The following is a 19,451-nucleotide window of genomic DNA, read 5'->3' on the forward strand; positions in this document are numbered from 1 at the left end:
AACTCTTCCCAGGCCTGCCTGATGGTGGCGTTTCCCCTGGGTTTTCAACCCTGCACTTAGAGTCCACACCCCCTTCAGGCTGCATCCTTGGTCCCTGTGCTTGAGAGTGTTGCTGGACCACCCCGAGCACTCTGGATGGAGTTGACCTTGTTCCCACCTCACCCCAGCAGAGGGAGCCTAGGGCTGGCTTCTTCAGAGAACCCAGTTGCAGTGCTGGTCCAGTGAGCAGCTCGAGGGCCCCATGATGGCCCTGGCCACAGTGGAGCTCTTTGTCGTGATCGTTCTGCCTGCTCACTTCTCGGATGTCCTGTCTGCTAAGTCACGGGGCTGCAGGCTGGCCCCAGTGTGCACTGAAGCCCACTCCCCTGTGGGGCACTGCACATACCGTGATAGGGGCAGGACTGCACACTGGCTACGAGCTCTGCGAGTGCCGGGTCTCCCCTCACAGCTGTGTGTGCACCTTTAGCCAGATTACCTGACCTCTGAGTCTGTTTCCTCACTCCAGTCATTAATTAGATCCCCTCCCAGGGTGCCTGTGTGAGTCAGGTAAAATGCTTAGCATAGGTGAAATGCTTGGTAAATGACAGCTGTTTGTCATCATCAGATTTAATTCTCACAGTAGCTCTACAAGGTGAAGAAACTGAGGCTCTGCAGAGTTAAGAGGCTGCCCCAGGGTCACAGGTAGTGCATGGAGAGTGATGATTCAAAGCCAGCTGGGCCTGTGTACCATGGTACTACACTACTGTCATTGCCCTGGTCCCCAAAGGGGAGAAAACCCAAAAGGAAACACCACCCTGAAGCCAGGATTAGCTCTTTAAGGGCCTTCAGGTGTTGTCTAGCTCATCCCCCCCTATTTTACAGATGGAGAAACTGAGTTCAGGGGCATATGTCCAATTATGGAAGTGCTGGGCCTAGACTTCAGACTCGCAGCCTAGAGGCCTTTGCTCAAGGCTGCTTTTGCCCCATGGAGACACCATGGTGTGTGGTTTTATTTATTTATCAACTAAAACAGGGATACTTTTAAAAATTTCAATTTAATCACAGTATGACACTAATTCCTTAATATCAATTATCTAGTCAGAGTTCAGATTTCCCTATAAGTGTTCTTTGTTAGTTTTGTTCTTACAGTTTGGGTTTTGAATCTGGATCTTTTTAAGATCCATGTGTTGCAGTTGGATGAAGCTTCTTTCAGGTGTCTTCCCATCTGAATGTCCTGCCATCTTTTATTTGTTGAGGAAAGTAGGTTGTTTGCTCTGTAGGTTTCCCCCAGGCTGCATTTTGATGATTGCATCCCTGCGGTACAATTGAACGTGTTACTCCCTCCCCCTGTATTTCCTGTAAATTGTAGGTAGATTTAGAGACCTGATCAGATTCCATTTTTAGCGGGGGAGGTGGGTGTGCAGCACTGTGTCAGAGATGTTGCATGATTTTATCAGGAGGCACAGGCTGTCTCTATTTTTGAGATGTTAGCAACATTGACGACTGATGCCAGGATCTCTTAATTCATTAGGAAATTCATGTTTTTATTATAAACATTTTATTCAGAATTATATGAACCTTGCTGAATTTTCCTCAAGAAATTGTTTTCCAGAATGATCTCCATTAGGCCACTTTAATTCATTAATCAGTTTTTCATTAAGGCATTGAATTATTTTAAATTATTTTCCATTTCCACTTTACGAAGATTTTAAAAATCTCTTTTTTTAAAACTTTATAACAAAGACTTGAGTAATTGAACAGTGTTTTGAATAGTCATATTTTTATGAGTATATAGCCTTCTCTTTAATGGCCATTATTTTTACCAAATTCAGTTGTCCTGAGCCACATACTGCAGATGGAAATTTTGTCGAGAAGATTTGATTCTTCCATCAGGTTTCATCAATTTAAAATCCTAATCTTGTGCATTTTTAGCTGTTCTGTTTCATTTTGGCTGATTCTGTATATTAGTAACAGTCACTAAACATTGGCTAAAAGACTGACAATTATTCATTTTCTAGCCGGTTCTCTGTGTGAAGCAGCGAAGGGGACAGAGACCCTTGGGGGTCGTGGTGGTGCAGGGAGACACTGTCAGGAGAGAGAGCAGGGCAGAGCCAGAAGCTGCCACCCTCCCGGTGCTAAGTTCCTGGAGGCCTGCTGGCTCAGAGCAGCAGTTTCCGCCTGAGTCACTCCTGACGCTGTCCCTGGAAGGCGAAGGGGAACTCCCTTTGGTGAAGGGAAAGAATGGGCCTCGTTGACCTTTGTGATCAAATTACTCCATTCTCTCCCCATCTCTTCTCTGATTGTCACGTTTAATTACATGTTTAACCGTTGTGAGTAGGTGGCTGTGGCATCACCGTGTCTCTCTGCTTACAGCACTAGGTCACCTTGTCTCCAGTCTATGTGATATATCTTTTTCTGGGAATTTTAAAGGGGACCTATTTCTGTGATAGCATGAGATTTGGTAAAAAGTGAGATAAGCACAATATCAAAGCTTCACACTGGATCTCTCTGGGGTAGAAGGGATCTGTTTTGCTCCTATGAAAATTCTGATTATTCCTATTGTGTCACAGGGCTTTGCTCCCCTGAGGAAAAGGCTCTGGTCACCATGTAACTCTTGAAGGGATAGGTTTCTTAAAAAATTGGTGGTTAAGAGTATTACTGTCTTTGATGGAATAGAGTAAATCCTGGCTCCAGCACTTAATAGCAGTGTGATCTTGGACAAGCCATATCTTTTAAAGCCTTGATCTTCTCCTCTGTAGAATGGAAATGATGATACTCCCTACCTCATAGGGTTATGACTATCTGATGACCTCAGGCATGTAAAGGGTCTGGCTTTGATCATCAGTGAGAGGGGGCGTTACCACCGCCAAATGCCCACGTCTGCGTGGAAGCAATGGGTTGGCCGGCGTTCTCACTGCAGTCTTTTTCCTCTTCCAGTGACTTGCTGTCTCCTGACTCAGTACTGAGCTGTTTGTATCCTGGGGATCATGGAAAGAAAACTCCAAATCCAGCCAATCAGTATCAGTTTGATAAAGTTGGGTGAGTCAGCAGCATTTCCTCCTCTCCCAGCCTCTCTGCTTCTGAGTTTCTCCTGTGGCTCAAACCCAAAGCTGGAGACCTGTTAGGGCCAGAGGCCTCCCAGGGGACAGGGGAGGCGGCTGGGCAAGAGGGAGTGCTCTGTCCAGAGAAGGGAACACATGCCTTTTCCTGCTTATGAGGCCATGGAGGGTGGGGAAGGGTGGAAGGATCAAAACTCTGGGAACGTGATAATAGATGTATTTAACATTTTAATTCTCTGAGGATTAAAGTTTAAAAAATATTTTATAAATTGGTGGACTGATGAAGAGATCAAGTGTACTGCCTTTTTATTGATATTTGCTAATGAGTTGAAGGCTGCCAAGGGAAAAAGAGAAAAGTGACTAGGAGAGATGAAATTCACAGTAGGGAACTGATGAAGTTAAGAGGCTTTGCTGGCAGCCTGGCCGTGGGTGCAGCTGAGCCTGTGGGACCGTTCTGTTTTGGGGGGATGAGAAGGTGGGAGGAGGGATATATCCGGGGACCACTGCAGAAATGACTTATAGAATCATTTCATTCTGTGTTCTTATCTGCAGCATCCTGACTTTGAGGGACTACGTACTTGACTTAGGGCATCCCTATTTGTGGGTGCAGAAGATGGGTGGCCTCCACTTCCCCAAAGAGCAGCCCCAGGTGTGTCTACTGATCCGGTCCCCTCGGCTGAGGACCTCTATTCCTCTTGTCCCATACAGACTCCAGAAGGGCTTTGGGACTTTGAACTAGCAGAATGCTATCCCTCTGGGCTATGATCTATCTTCCCTCCACTCAGGATACTAAAATGTCCAAGGCCTACAAGTGTTTAAGTACCTTTTGCCTTTGCCATGAGCCTGTTAGCCCTCTAGGTCAAAGTAACTTGGATCCTTGCCCTGCGTGCAGTGCAGCTCCAGGCGCTGCTACCCCTTGGTCTTATGTAAGAAGGTGCCAGAAATGAACCCTAGGGGACCTCTTAAGATCTCAGCACCTTGTATCGTTCCTGTTGGGACTCAGCCTCTGGCCTGTCACAGTAGGGAAACCCTGCTGTCCCCAGAAGGCATCTCAGGACGTGGGTAGTCCAGGTTGCCACAGGCAGGCAGGTCCTAGGAGAGAGGGGTGCCTGGAGGAAGGGATGGGGAGCTACTAACATGTGTGCCACTCGCTGTCCTCCACAGCACACTGTGATCACTGACCACTCTTTGAGCGCCAGCCACATGGAGACCACCATGAAACTGCTGAAGACCAGGGTGCAGTCCCGCTTGGCCCTCCACAAGCAGTTTGCCTCCCTGGGTAAGCTGGTGCTAGTTAGGGCTGTGACCTGAGAGCCACTCAGACAACACAGGGACAAAGACAACGGAGCCCTGCACTCAGATTTCTTGAATCCTGATGACAAATCAAAACGGGCTGGCTTTCTGGCTCTTGTTGAGCAGAGGTGTTAGCTGGGCCACTGGGGAGAGCTGTAGGCTGCCAAGCAGAGGTCTGAGCTCTCCTCAGGGCCACCAGGGCTGTCTCAGCCCAAAGCCTTTTGGGGGCCCAGGTTAGCAGATTGGTCAGGAGCATCATGCTAGGTCAGTGCACGTCAGACTTTGATGTGCGTTTTATTTATTTAAAAAATATATATTTTTAATTATTTATTTATTTGGGTCTGTGTTGGGTCTTCGTTGCTATGTGCAGGCTTTCTCTAGTTGTGGCAAGCGGAAGCTACTCTTCGTTGGGGTGCACGGACTTCTCATTGCAGTGGCTTCTCTTGTTGCAGAGCACGGGCTCTAGGCACGCAGGCTTCAGTAGTTGTGGCTCACAGGCTTCAGTAGTTGTGGCTCGCGGACTCTAGAGCACAGGCTCAATAGTTGTGGTACACGGGCTTCGTTCCTCTGCAGCATGTGGGATCTTCCTAGACTAGGGATCGAACCCGTGTCCTCTGCATTGGCAGGCAGATTCTTTTTTATATATATATAAATTTATTTTATTTTATTTATTTATTTGTTATTTTTTGCTGCATTGGGTCTTTGTTGCCACGCGCGGGCTTTCTCTCGTTGCAGTGAGCAGGGGCTACTCTTTTGTTGCGGTGTGCAGGCTTCTCATTGCGGTGCCTTCTCTTGTGGAGCACAGGCTCTAGGCATGCGGGCTTCAGTAGTTGTGGCACACGAGCTCAGTAGTTGTGGCTCGCGGGCTCTAGATCACAGCCTCAGTAGTTGTGGTGCACAGGCTTAGTTGCTCCGCGGCATGTGAGATCTTCCCAGACCAGGGCTCGAACCCATGTCCCCTGCACTGGTAGGCAGATTCTCAACCACTGCACCACCAGGGAAGCCCCAGCAGGCGGATTCTTAAACACCGTGCCACCAGGGAAGTCCTGATGTGCGTTTTAATAGGAACCTAATTCATTCCAGGCAGCCAGAATAGTGCTGGGAGAAGAGCCATGAGCACAAGACAGAGCCCTGCTTTTGTGGAGCTTACGCTCAGCTTACTTGAATACAGCTGTCCAGGGATCTACGCCTCATCCCTCCCCTGACACCTGAGCTGACATCCTCCAGGGTGGGGCTGAGCCCCTGTGTTTTCCATAAGGTCCCAGGTTATTCTGATGAGCCCTTGACCAAGATGATGGCCATGTGGGGCTTTTCATTTGTTCATTCTGTAAATACTTGTAAGAGCCTACCATGTACAAGGGACTTGTAAGGAGTGAGGGTTAAGATCTTTCTGATCTAAAAGAGCCACTGTCAGGAAAGGCTTTGAGTTCCCAGGACCCGTCTGGAGGCCTCATGTGGACCCTATTTTCTCCAGGGCAGCATTACTTGCTCCCCATCAGCATTGCTTAGTTTGTTTTGTCCCAGGGTTGGGTGATTGTCATCCTGGACAGCGTTTACCATGTTGGCACGTTTGCTTATTGAAACGCCAGCAGGAATTCACCCTGGAGCAGTCCTCCTGCTCTTTTCCCTTAGAGGAACCAACACAGAACACTTCAGTCCTTTCTCCATCAAGGTCAGCTCTGAGAACAGCCCTCTTGGCTATTTGGTCTAATTAACAGTCACTGCTGCAGAGACACCGTACATCTCTGTTTCTGGCTGCAGGGGGTTTTTTTGTTTGGCAGGCCATCATTTGCATTAAGGATAAAGTGCTGTGAATGCTGGTGCTGGGTCCGGCCTCAAGCACAAGCACTGGGTAAAGGTCAGGTTGGTGTGCCTTCGTTTCTGGCACATGTTGACCTGGGCACCTGAGTACCGAGTGTACCTGGACAGTTGGCAGGGCCATCTGAGCCCTACAGAAGATGCTAGTTACACAGCTAGTTACCCAGCTGATTCCTACCTGTGACACCACCTGTCCTGCTCTCTTTTAGAACACGGCATTGTGCCAGTTACCAGTGACTGCCAGTACCTCTTCCCTGCAAAGGTTGTCTCTCGCCTGGTGAAGTGGGTGACGATTCCCCATGAGGATTATACGGTAGGTGGAGGGGTGACAGGCCACTGTTGCTGTCCTGGGGACTGCAGGCCCACGTCACCTTTCAGCTCCTGCTCCTCCACCAGAAGAGCAGGTGATTTGACTAGAGGAGCCAGCAGTTCACCCCTTGTCCTTGGTGACTTCTAGGAACTGCATTTTACCAAAGACATCATGGAGGCGGGACTGGCTGGGGACACCAATCTCTACTATATGGCACTCGTGGAAAGGGGCACAGGTAATTGCTCTGCTGATCACAGTTGCTCTAGGCAAGGGGAGCCGCTGAGAATAAAACACTCCTGGGAGTTGCCCAAAGGAAGCGAAAGATCCTGGAATCCTGTAGTGGGGACTTAGCAAACAGTCATAGTTGTGAGAGGCAGCATTCAGCCAGGACTTGTTCTGCAACAGTCATGTCCGTGGTTTATCAGCTAATCCTTAGGACAGTCCTGGGGCTGGTGATATTCCTGCTTTGTAGATGAGGAAAGTAGGGCTTAGTTACAAACCCAGTCTGACCTCTGAGCCTGAGCTCTTAGCCCCTTTGTTTCATTACATTTTAGAATCAGATGCTTGCTCGTCCCCCTCTTCAGGGAAGGGCTGTCAGTCTCAGGATGTGAAGTGCAGGACCCTCCTCCCTCTGCAGTCCCTGCACTCACTTGGGAGGCATCGAGAGCTGTGATACCTCACAGCTGTCCTGGCATCTGATCGGCCAGGGTTTCCTGCTGGAGCCACCCTGATGCTGCCTGTGGTGCTGTCATCCGGCCCCAGCCTTGGCAGGTCTGGCACAGCCTGCAGGATCCCACCCCAGGGGCTCAGTGCTGAGGCCACCGGGTGGAGGAAGTTGTCTGTAGTTCCAAGACAGTACGAGACATGTCAGGAAAGCTTGCACTCTTTGATGTTCAATTGTCTCTATTTCTTCCCTTCTCCTTTTTTTTTCTTTGCATGTTTTTAGAAATATTCTGAGGAAATTAAATAATTTCAGATACAGTTGAGGCTCCTTGATCCCACTTCATTCTCACCCTGACGATAGGTGACTGCTATTTGGAATTTTGCATTTGCTTTCCATCCTCTCCCCTTTTAAAAAATACTTTAACCTCATCCCTAAACAACAGAGTGCTATTTTGAAAGGGCACAAAATACGCATCCAGTAAATTTACAAAGCCCCAAGGGTGGGAGGTCATTGGAGGACATCATTTCTGCTTCCTGGTTGAGCGGAAGAAAGCTTGGAAAGATGATAAGTATTCTAGATTCATACATGGAATGAATGTGATCATTTAAATTTTCATTAGATGCATTATAGAATTTGAAAAATTAAGAGTGAAATTTAAATGAATAAGTGGACAACAGTTACATGGTATGGGTTAAAAAGCAAAAATTAGTGAATAGAGATAAACCCCGAAATATGTGCAAACTGTTACGGCAGAAACAACAGGAAAGTGTCACTTTTTAATAAATGTTGTTGTGACTGTCAGGGAAGAATTGTTTTAACCTACACTCTCTTGTTCTCTTATTTATTTGAATTACTGGTGGGTCAGAGAGTTCCTTTTTTCCTCCATAAATAATGAAAAGGAGTGGCTAAATGCCTAGCCCATTGATGGAGAGGATAAATGTCATCCTATTGAAAAAGGCAAAGGCTATCACCAGAGAAAAAATGAAAAAGTTAAAAAATGCAAATATTTCATTTAATGATTATGAACACAGCTTTGGCATCAGGTAGTTCTGATTAAACTCAGCATTGCTGCTTTGCAGCTGCTTGATGATCTTAAGGAAGTTTCTGTCAGAGCCTCAGTTTTTTTATATGTAAAATGGGATGATAATAATGGTACCTACCTCAGAATCGTTATTAGGATGAAATAAAATGTGTGCAAAGGGCTTAGCACAATGCTTGGAAAACAGTAGGTAGTCATTAAATGTTAGCTATGAAAAAGCTACACATAACAAAATAGATAAAGATAAAGAACAGAATAGAAAAAATATATTTGACTAATGTAACAGTTAATACCCAATATTGTTGAAAAGGAAAAACAGGAAACCTTCACATGGGAAAATCCTTAACTTGCTGGCAAATAAATGCCAATGAAAACAAACTTCTGCCAAAGGAGTAAATAGAACTCTTGGGCAAACTCATTGTGGACCAGACTCTGGGGAGTCCACACAGCTCTGTGTCCTTGGAGGGACCAGAGTCACAGGACCTCACTTCCTGCAACTTGGCAGTTCCACTTGGGAGATTCTAGAACAAAAGTAAAAGTCAGTACCAGAATGTGCTTTGAGCACTTGGATTAATGTGAGACACAGAGGGGTGTCGTGGCTCGTGTCCCCTCAGGGGTCCAGCGGGGAGCGTGCCTCGGCTAACAAGCCAGGTCTCAGAACTGAGTTTTCCTCCTTTCCCATCCCTTCCCAGCTAAGCTCCAGGCTGCCGTGGTGCTGAACCCCGGCTACTCCTCCATCCCACCCATTTTCCAGCTCTGTCTGAACTGGAAAGGGGAGAAAACCAACAACAACGACGACAATATTCGGGTAAGGACCTGCTGGGGGTGGTGGGAGGAGCAGGGAGAACCTTCTTGGGGAGGTGGGCAGTGGCCGAACCTGCCGCAGCTGAGGGCTTGGGCACTGGCACAATTCCCGGGGCAGAGGGGTCTGCCGGGATTTGTAGAGTTTGCTGGAGGGTGCATGACATAGTAGCAGAAAGAGCTCAGACCCATCCCAACCCCTTATCTAGCTTGGGGTCCACAGGTTCACCCTATTTATGAAATAGGGGTAATATAAATACCTGCTGTGAAAGGTTGTTGTTTGGGCTTCTGTGGAAATGAGAATAAACTCAGATGCACAGAAAGTGCTGGAATGAGATGATGTCCGAGATCATTGCACCTGTTAATTATTGTTATACCTGTGGATTTGATTCAGTAGTCATGGAGCACGTTTTTAACCCTAACACCTGATTTGGATCTCATCTTGAGATTCATCTTCTACACATCTTCGTCTCTGTCTGTGGATGTGCAAGGCAGGGAAAGTTCCGAGTCAGGATCAGGAAGACCCCATTGTCTTGAGGAGAGGGAGCCTCGGGACAAGTCGGTCCGGCTTGATCTGCAGAGGCCCAGCTCCTGCGGAGGCCCGGGTGCACTTCTTGTGAAACCATCAGACCCAGCTGGCCTGAAAGTGGTGCTTAGTTTCTGGTTTTCCCACCCATAGGCCATGGAGAGTGAAGTCAATGTGTGCTACAAGGAGCTGTGTGGCCCCTGGCCCGGCCACCAGCTCTTGACGAACCAGCTGCAGCGCCTGTGCGTGCTGCTGGATGTCTACCTGGAGACGGAGAGCCACGACGACAGCGTGGAGGGGCCCAAGGAATTTCCCCAGGAGAAAATGTGTCTGCGGCTTTTCAGGTGAGGTGAGGGGAGGGGTGGGGGTGCCGGGTCCAGGGACCTCCAGCCCTGCCTCTCACAGGGACCTGGGGCAGAGGTGAGCCTGGCATGGAAGGCACGCACGTTTCCCAGTGCACTAATCTCCATTCACTGTGGAAATTAAAATCCTGCTGCCAGATTTCCTGGGGAGAGCTTGCTCCCTTATTCCTAAAACTTTCCCTGTGGCCCCCATCCTACCAGCCTGGTCCAGTTTTTCATCATGCACACCCCCCAGAGGTGGGTCACACGCCAAGTGAGCAAGAGGATTTGACTGAACTTTCCTTTCTCTACTTTCTGTGGAAAACAGTAGGTTTGCTTTTCATGGTCCAAATGAATTTTTTAAACTCTATGCATTCCACCAGTCCCCAGAGTCTGCTATACTTCCTAAGGTACTCAAACATCTCGGGGGATCGCAGCTATAGGCAGTCAGGCGTCACAGAAGGAACCAGCTTTGAAGTAACACAAACACAAGTGCAGATCTCTGCTTTCCTGCTCACCAGCTGTGTGACTTTGGAAGAGTCACTTCAGCTCAGCTCTGAACCTTTCCCAAAGGTGTTACTTTCTAACTCATGATGAAGTAGAGAGAGTTCATGTAAAGCTTCCAGAATGGATCCTGGCACAGGCGGAGGCTCAGAAAATGCCAGCAGGCCCTGACAGCTTGGTATTTAGCGTGTCTACATGCACGGCACTGCTAGCTGCTTTTCCTTTCTCCTTGATGTTGGGTCCTTTCTTTCCCTTTCATCCCTTAACTAGCGTTCTTAGAGCCAGTTTCAGAACTCTATAGAGTCCACACTGCTCAGGCATCCCTTCCCTTTTGGGCAAGGGGTTGGGGAGGAATGATGTCTGCGAAGGGCTAGCATCTGTATCTAATCAGGACATCCCTTTGTTCTCTGTCAGTCTAAAAGGTGCCTTACCTGCCCCTTACCTTCTTCTCACACAGCCAGCTTCAGCTCCTGGAAGCTGTCCCAGCATCCTCCCACCTCCGTCTGGCACCTCCACCTGGCCTGGTTTGTCATGCTAGCTGATAATAACCAGCTGCAGCCCCGGAGTGGCTGCTGACAGGCAGAGCTGGCGGCTAGATGTTGGTGCCTTCTAGGACTTGCTTTCCTTGGTGTGTCTGCGTGAGAACTCAACTCTTACCCCCGCTCCCAGCCTGCTGTAGCACATTTCCAGGGTGGGAGTTCTCACACAGCCAGTGTTTATATTCTGTTATCTAATGGTTCCCGAAGGACCCATTTTCTGAAGTGGTTGGTATGTCTCCCAGGCTGAGCTCCTCTGGCAGGACATTCTGGGAAGGTGCTCCTTTGGCTACTCAGATCCAGTTAATTCCATGACTGATGAGATGTGGGATGTGAGGTTCTTGGCCTGGAATTCAGCTGACCACTGGGATCAGGCCAAGGGGCTGGGCTGCAAAGGGCTGGCCTGGGCCGCAGGAAACGCAAGGTCTGGCTCTGCCTGTGGCTGGGTACCTTCAGGCTATGGGGTCTCCATCAGCTGTATGCCTAGACTTACCTGGATGACTGCACCCTTCTGATGTTGGGGAGGTACATGACGTCATGGCTAGGAGCAGAGGCTTTGGGGGACTTGCCCTGGTGGTCCAGTGGTTAAGAGTCCGTGCTTCCAACGCAGGGGGCTCGGGTTCGATCCCTGGTCAGGGAACTAAGATCCCACATGCAGTGCGGCACGGTCGAAAAAAAAAGAGCAAAGCCTTTGGGGCCAGAAAGGCCTAGGTTCAAATTGCAGCTCCAGCCTATGTGATTGGGGTCTGTACTTAACCCCTCTGAGATTCAGATTCCTCATCCCTAAAATGGCATCCACTTCAGGTGTTGTTGGGAGGATGAAATTAAACCAGGCAGAGCATGCAAAGTGCCAAGCACAGTGCAGGCAGAGTAAGCCCTCCCTTAAGTAAGTGATTGCACACCCCTACACACACACATACCACACACTGCCTCTCACCCTCCCTCAGACCAAGATCCAAGGTGTCACCTCCTGGTTACCATTGAATGTCAGTCATAGGCAGATAAACGAGAGGTCCTTTAGCTGGATGCCATTCACTGTGGAGTTGTATGGAAAAGAACCCTGTGTGAAGTTTTGCTTGGGGGGCTCAGGATTGGAGCTGAAGCACCTAAGCTTCTCAGGGTCCAGGCTTTGGCTGTGATTGTCAGCCTGCCTGTGGCCAGCAGGCTTTGGCATCAGACCTGGTTTTGAATTTGTGCTGTGCTGCTTTCTGACCATATAATGTTGGGCAGACAGTTTACGTCCCTAAGCCTGTTTCTTCATCTTTAAAATCTATAAAATGATAGAAATAGCGTCTGAGAAGTAATGAGTATAAAGCACGTGGCTCTTGGCAGGAACTTTGTACAGATTCTTTTCACACCCAGACTCCTACCTGCATGGGAATCTCCCTGCAAAGGAGGATTTTATGGTTTTTCTTTAATCATAGAAATAAAACATGTTTGTTGTTAAGTATAACAAACAACAGTGAGCAGTTTGGTAAAAACACTAAAAAGTGAGGGTGCCCAGGCGCTGTCCCCCAAAGTGCACATCGTCAGTGAGGGCCCTTCCAGGTTTGTGTTCATGCCTTTGCAGGCACATAAAGACATTTTTTCAGAAGTGCATCACACCTTTCATGTTGTTCTGCAGTCTGCTTTTCTTACAACATTCCTTTTTTTTTTTTCCTTAACAGCTAATAGTAGTCCCTATTAGTGTGGATGAATTGTAATTTATTTTATCAGCCCAAAGGGTATAGTATTAACACTATTCTCCCTTCTCCTGTTTCTCTAGGGGCCCCAGCAGGATGAAGCCATTTAAATATAACCATCCTCAAGGATTCTTCAGCCATCGCTGACCTCCCACTCAGCCTGTTGTTTCCCCCAGACCCAACTGCTGCGCCTCTGCTTTCTGCTCTGGCGCACATGTGGCTCTTTTTTTTTTTTTTTTTTACATCTTTATTGGAGTATAATTGCTTTACAATGGTGTGTTAGGTTCTGCTTTATAATAAAGTGAATCAGTTATAAATATACATATGTTCCCATATCTCTTCCCTCTTGCGTCTCCCTCCCTCCCACCCCTCCAGGCGGTCACAAAGCACCGAGCGGATCTCCCTGTGCTATTATGCGGCTGCTTCCCACTAGTTATCTATCTTACGTTTGGTAGGATACAAAATTAATGCACAGAAATCTCCTGCATTCCTATACACTAATGATGAAAAATCTGAAAGTGAAATCAAGAAAACACTCCCATTTACCATTGCAACAAAAAGAATAAAATATCTAGGAATAAACCTACCTAAGGAGACAAAAGACCTGTATGCAGAAAATTATAAGACACTAATGAAAGAAATTAAAGGTGATACAAATAGATGGAGAGATATACCATGTTCTTGGATTGGAAGAACCAACATTGTGAAAATGACTCTACAACCCAAAGCAATCTACAGATTCAATGCAATCCCTATCAAACTACCACTGGCATTTTTCAGAGAACTAGAACAAAAAATTTCACAATTTGTATGGAAACACAAAAGACCCCAAATAGCCAAAGCAATCTCGAGAACGAAAAACGGAGCTGGAGGAATCAGGCTTCCTGACTTCAGACTATACTACAAAGCTACAATAATCAAGACAGTATGGTACTGGCACAAAAACAAAGATCAATGGAACAGGATAGAAAGCCCAGAGATAAACCCACACACATATGGTCACCTTATCTTTGATAAAGGGGCAAGAATGTACAGTGGAGAAAGGACAGCCTCTTCAATAAGTGGTGCTGGGAAAACCGGACAGGTACATGTAAAGCATGTGGCTCTTGATAGTCTCCAAAGACAGGTTTTCTATTTCTAGCCTATTAAAGTGTCACCTGACCATGTGGCCTTTGTGTCTCCTTAGGGAAGAAGGGGTGGCTTTGCAGTCTGCATGGGCAGGTGGGAGCCAAGGCACAATGTGAAAGAGCATGTGTGGATAGGCTTTCCCTAGGTGGCCAAGAAAAGCAGAGTGAGAACAATTCACCTTGCTTTGGCAGGTCCTCATTATCTTGGTATTTGTTATGCTAAGTCCCTGCTGTTAGCAGGTGGCCGGGGAAGCCAAAGTCGCATAGCACAAAAAGCAAAAGCTCTTTTTCCCCCTTCCCCTCACTCTTTCCACTGTCTCTGATGGCCAAATTCTCCTGATTGGTGGCTGTTATAAACATCTGACAATGAACTAAGAGACTCCTAGTCCTGCCAGGACCCTGCACTTTATAGGTGGAAGCCTGAGACCAGTGAGGAAAGGAGAATGGCACCTCTGGGGGTTGTTAAATAACCACCACCACCTGTGCCTTTCCTTCCCCTCAGTCTGGATCATTCCTTTGAATTCTAGACCTAGATACTCTCCAGCCCTCAGGTCCTTGAACTTCATTGTGTGTGAGAGTCACCTACCCTGGGAGTAGGTTGGAAACACACATCCCCACTGTAATATTTGGACTCAGATAAGATGAGCCAGGGAGGTATATTTTTAATGAGCTCCCCAGGTGCATGTTGCCCTAGTCTCTTTTTGGAAGTCGCTGTACTTTCCTCATTTTTCTTGGTGACTCCTCAGGTAATGCAGGAGGGCTGATTCTCTGAAAAGCTCCCCTCGTCTGTCTCCTGCACCTTGGACAGCAACATGAACCTCTGGGAGCTTCTTTCTCTCCCATAGTGAGATTTCTTTGTCTTTTCCCTGACCTACTTGCCTGGGACTCTGTCTCCGCCAGCATCTCCTTGGTCTGGCCACTTTCAAGCCTAGCATCTCACAGCCTGTGCTGAATAAGATTGAAATGGAGCCTAAAAATAGTTCCTTTAATGGCCCCTGCATTGCAGCCTTCACTGTCTTCTTGGCTGGAAGGCGGCCAAACTGACTCAGCACACAAGCCCGTCTCCGAGAGCTGGGACAAGGTTGCAAAGACAGCTTGTGAGGGCTGGGAGGAGGCTCTGCTTCCTGGGCAGAGGATATCAGGGCCTGTCACCCTCCAGAAGAGATTTTCCCTCTTGAAAGGAACAAGCTGAACAAAAGAATCCTTTGGCCTTAAGGAGTAAGGTTTTAAAACTAGTGAGAAGCCCAAGACAATCCAGCCCCTTTGAGTTACTGAACTGAGCCTTTTGTGTCACCAGTGGGCAGTTTAGGGGGAAGGGGCCTGGCTTGGGAGGACCTCAAAGCTTCCTCTTCAGCCTTGGCCTTGGCCTTGACTGGGGCACATCCCAGATGGCAGCCCCCTTCTGTCATCCTCCCACACCTGGGACTCAGCCCAGGTTCCTTGCCTTTTTAAAGCTACTACCCATATTTTTGATTTCTCTGTGTCTCCTAGTCTCTCCCTTTTTCCAAGCTTGCCCTCCCCTAATTGTTTTCTCTGCAAGTAAATCCAAAGACCCCTTTTATTTTAAGGGCATTCCTGATGATCACTCTGGGGAAACAAAGCTAAAAGCCCTATCCATGGGATGGAGCAGAGCTGCCAGGCTTCCAAAGGAACTTTCTCCCTGTCTCTGTAGCTAGCCCCAACTCTGGCCTTTCCATGGTGTTCAGCAGCCTCTCTGTTGAGCTCAGATGTCAAGCATCGACTTTGGGTCAGGCCCTGTGCTAGTCATGATTTTACATTCACTGTCCTATTTAATTACTGCAGGCTGCCAAGGGTACACATTCCCTTCATGTTTACAGATGAGGAAACTGAGACTCAGAGGGTTAAATGACTTGTCCATTGCTCACAGGGTTCTTGAGCTGCCCACCCAGGATGCAAGCCCAGCGAGGTCTGTCTGCCTCCAAGGCTTTCCTTTCCACAAGAGTAGCTTCAGGCTCAACGTAGCTTCAGGCTGGTGCTCCTTCTGGGCCATTTATTCATTTCAGCAACACAAGTACACCAAGAGTACTGTGGTGGTCAAGAGTTACAGCCTGGTGTCAGACCTACCAGCTGGATCCTGTCCCACCCCTGAGCAGCTGTGTACCCTGGGCAGATTGCATGAATCACTCGAAGCCTCAGGGGGTCCTCATCTGCAACTAGAGGTGACAGTCAACCTTCCTCCCAGGGTGGTTGTGGGAATTAAGAATCAACTCAGGACCGTGTCCAACACCAAGCACCACTCAGTAAAGGGGAGCGATTCTTGTCTCTGCCTCCAGGTTTCCGCCTGGAGAAGAGGCCTCCTGAGTGAGGAAGGCCTTACCTTCCTGATGCCCTTTCCCCTGCTGGAGTGTTCCCAGGCTCTGGAAGCCTCGCTCTCTCTGGCCCTGTCCCTCCTTTTCGGCCTCATGTCCACCAGTCAGTGGCCAAGCTGGGCTCTGTCCTCATCTGGAGTCAGGATCTCATTACCCATCACACTAGGCCAACCACAGCCTGTTAGCCACACCTATTCCCTGCTGTCTGTGGGCCTGTGTCCTGGTCCCCACCAGAGGATCACCTCAACTTCCTGGGCTTTCACCACATCTTGTTCTAACTTGGCTTTCCCCCACCTCTGCAGATGACCTAAGGTGGGAAAGGAAACCCCAGCACTCCCCAGTGGGGCTGGTGGAGAAGGACCCTCAGAGTATTTGTGAAATGAGTGAATGGATGGGGGTCCCAAAATATTTCGAAGATGAACCCAGTCTAACAAGTTGAAATGTAAAGTCCTACAAAAAGACCTAAAATCCAGTCACTCACCCATGTGCTGGGATGTAAAAACAGCTTGAGTTAAAATATGTGACAGTTTGGGTGAGCAACTGGTTTAAAATGCCGATGGGGCACCTGTTCTGGCAATGCAGAGAGTTGGTAGACCCTGAAATTATGCTATTCCTTCCCTGATTCCACAGAACCAGTACAATATTTACTTCCCACTGTATCCAGAATAACCACTTATAGGCTAGATGTTTTCTATTTTCTGATTTCATGCACATTTATTTTCTTACTAAACTTGGATCACAGTGTACAAATTGGTTTTTTTTAATCTAATTTTTAGAATAAGTGTAATACATTCACAAGCTTCAAAACCCAGAAAACATAAGAAGTGAAATACAGTGAAAGGTTTCACTACCAATCTTATCCCCCACCTGCCTAGTTCCCATCTCCCTCACAAATAGGCAACCAAGTTGCTTAGTTTCTTTTGTATCCTTTCAAATTCTTTAAGCAAACACAATTATTTTTGCACACAAATATCATACTATATGCATCTTGATTTTTTTTCATATCTTGGATATCTTTCCTTATCAGTACAGAGATACAAAGTTTCCTTGTTCTTTTTTAGAGCTGCATAATATTCTATTGAATGGATGTATTATAATTTATTTAGTCTTATTAATGGATATTTGGTTACTAACCTTTGCTTTAGTAAATAACCTGTGCACAGAGCCATTTCACCCATATGCTAATACATCTGTAGGTTAAACTTTCAAAAGTAGAAATACCAGAGTAGAGGGTCTCTGTTTTCATAATTTGGAAGGATATTTCCCAATTCTCCTCCATGAGAGATATACCAGCTTATGTTCCCACCAGCAACCTATGAGAGGACTAGTTTCTCCACAGCCTCACCAAAATATTATTAAACTTTTGGATTTTTGTTGATACAATAACTAAAAAATTGCATTCATTATAGTTGTTTGTTTGTTTGTTTTTTTATTTTTAAGCAAAAGAGAGAATTCATTGACCCAGGTAACTAAGAAGTCCCGCAGAGGAAGACTTCAGGCATGGCTCGATTCAGCTGTTCAAACCATGTCATTGTCACCTGAACACTATCAGTAATTCCAAGGTGCTGTCTTCTCTGCTGCTATTTGTTCTCGGGGTAGCCTTTGGTAAGGCTTCTCTGCACAAACAGCTCCCACAGTATCATTGGAATTGGCTCTCATTGGATAAACTTGCATCACATGTGAATCTGTGAACTAATCACAGAGGCCAGGGGATAGTGCATGATCCGCAATGCCTGGAACATGTTCATCTCTGAGTTCTGGGTACATGGGGTCACCCAAACCACGTGGCCTATATTAGGTTTCTGTGGCTGCTGTAACAAATTACCACTAACTTACTGGCCTAAAAACAACGCCAATTTATTCTCTTACTATTTTGGAAGCCAGAAGTGCAAAATCAATTTCACTGGGCTAAAGTCAAGATTTTGGCAGGGCTGGGGGCTCCAGGAGGGAATCTATTTCCTTGCTTTTTCCAGCTTCTAGAGCTAGCTTCCTGTTTTACTTGGCTTGTGGTCCCTTCCTCCATCTTCAAAGTGCATCACTCCAATCTCTGCTTCCATCATCACATCACTTTCTCCTCTGACTCCTGCTCCCTCTAATAAGGAGCCTTATGATGACATTGGGCCCATCCAAGTAATTCAGGGTAATCTCCCATCTCAAAATCCTTGACTTAATCACATATGAAAAGTGTCCAGGGATTAGGACTTAGACATCTTTGGGGGATCATTATTCACCCTAATACATGGCATGAGAGTGGGGACATGTGGTTTCTCTTTTTATCAGTAAAAGAAAAAATGGAAGCTAGAGTGGCAAAAGCCAACAGAGACCCACAAGAATGTAACATACAACCAATTTTATTACATAACCCTTTGTGTTTACTCTTCTTTATTTGCTCTCCTGCTAGACTGCAGGCTCCAGAAAAGGCAGAACACACCTCTATCTTGCTCACCTCTATATCTCCAGGATCTTGCACAAGGTGGGTACAGTAGGAGATCAATAAATATCTCTTGAGGGGCTTCCCTGGTGGCACAGTGGTTAAGAATCTGCCTGCCAATGCAGGGGACACAGGGTCGAGCCCTGGTCCAGGAAGATCCCACATGCCATGGAGTAACTAAGCCCATGCACCACAACTACCGAGCCTGCTCTCTGGAGCCCATGAGCCACAACTACTGAAGCCCGTGTGCCTAGAGCCTGTGCTCTGCAATAAGAGAAGTCACTGCAATGAGAAGCCCGCGCACCGCAACGAAGGGTAGTTTCTACTGTTTCTACCTTTTGGCTGTTGTGAATAGTTCTGCTATGAACATGTGTGTATATTTTTGTTTGAGTATCTGTTTTCAATTCTTTTGAGTATATAGCTAGGAGTGAAATTGCTCAGTTACATACTAATTCTATGTTTATCTTTTTGAGGACCCACCAAACTGCTTTCCACAGCAGCTACACCATTTAACATTCCTACCAGCAATGTATGATACAAGGTTTCCATTTTCTCCACATTCTCACCAACACTTGTTATCTCCCATTTTTATTGTATTATTATTTTTTAAAATATTTATTTATTTATTTTGCTGTGTCAGGCCTTAGTGGCCGCATGCAGGATCTTCATTGCGGCATGTGGGCTCTTCAGCTGCGGCATGTGGGATCTAGGTCCCTGACCAGGGATCGAACCTGGGTCCCCTGCATTGGGAGCTCAGAGTCTTAACCACTGGACCACCAGGGAAGTCCCTCCATTTTCAATCCTTTTAAAGTTATTGAGGCTTGTTTATGGCCTAAGATATATGATCTGTCCTGGAGAATGTTCCATGTGCACTGGAGAAGAAATGTGTATTCTACTGTTGTTGCATGCAGTGTTCTATAGATATCTGTTAGGTCTCATTGATATAAATTACTTTTAAAATTAAAAACTTGTTTCTTTTTTGCAGCAACATGTTTACTAATATAGAGGTAA

The 19,451-nt window shown here is 46.9% G+C and overlaps 1 protein-coding gene across 6 annotated transcripts in view; it reads left to right on the top strand.

The window, feature by feature from the left end:
• The window catches only part of THOC5 (THO complex subunit 5), a 33,709-nt gene extending 20,836 nt beyond the window's left edge, over positions 1-12,873 (top strand). For all 6 annotated transcript variants that reach the window (XM_060122117.1, XM_060122113.1, XM_060122114.1 and 3 more), the window contains 8 exons: positions 2,917-3,018; positions 3,591-3,687; positions 4,203-4,317; positions 6,359-6,462; positions 6,607-6,694; positions 8,855-8,970; positions 9,643-9,833; positions 12,636-12,873. In XM_060122117.1, coding sequence (XP_059978100.1) covers positions 2,917-3,018; positions 3,591-3,687; positions 4,203-4,317; positions 6,359-6,462; positions 6,607-6,694; positions 8,855-8,970; positions 9,643-9,833; positions 12,636-12,699 — 877 coding nt within the window. In that variant the 3' untranslated portion in view covers positions 12,700-12,873. The remainder of the gene's footprint in view (positions 1-2,916; positions 3,019-3,590; positions 3,688-4,202; positions 4,318-6,358; positions 6,463-6,606; positions 6,695-8,854; positions 8,971-9,642; positions 9,834-12,635) is intronic.
• The last annotated feature ends 6,578 nt before the right edge of the window (positions 12,874-19,451 follow it).

Source organism: Lagenorhynchus albirostris, chromosome 14 (genome assembly GCF_949774975.1).
Source record: "Lagenorhynchus albirostris chromosome 14, mLagAlb1.1, whole genome shotgun sequence".
In the NCBI taxonomy this organism is placed as follows: domain Eukaryota; kingdom Metazoa; phylum Chordata; class Mammalia; order Artiodactyla; family Delphinidae; genus Lagenorhynchus; species Lagenorhynchus albirostris.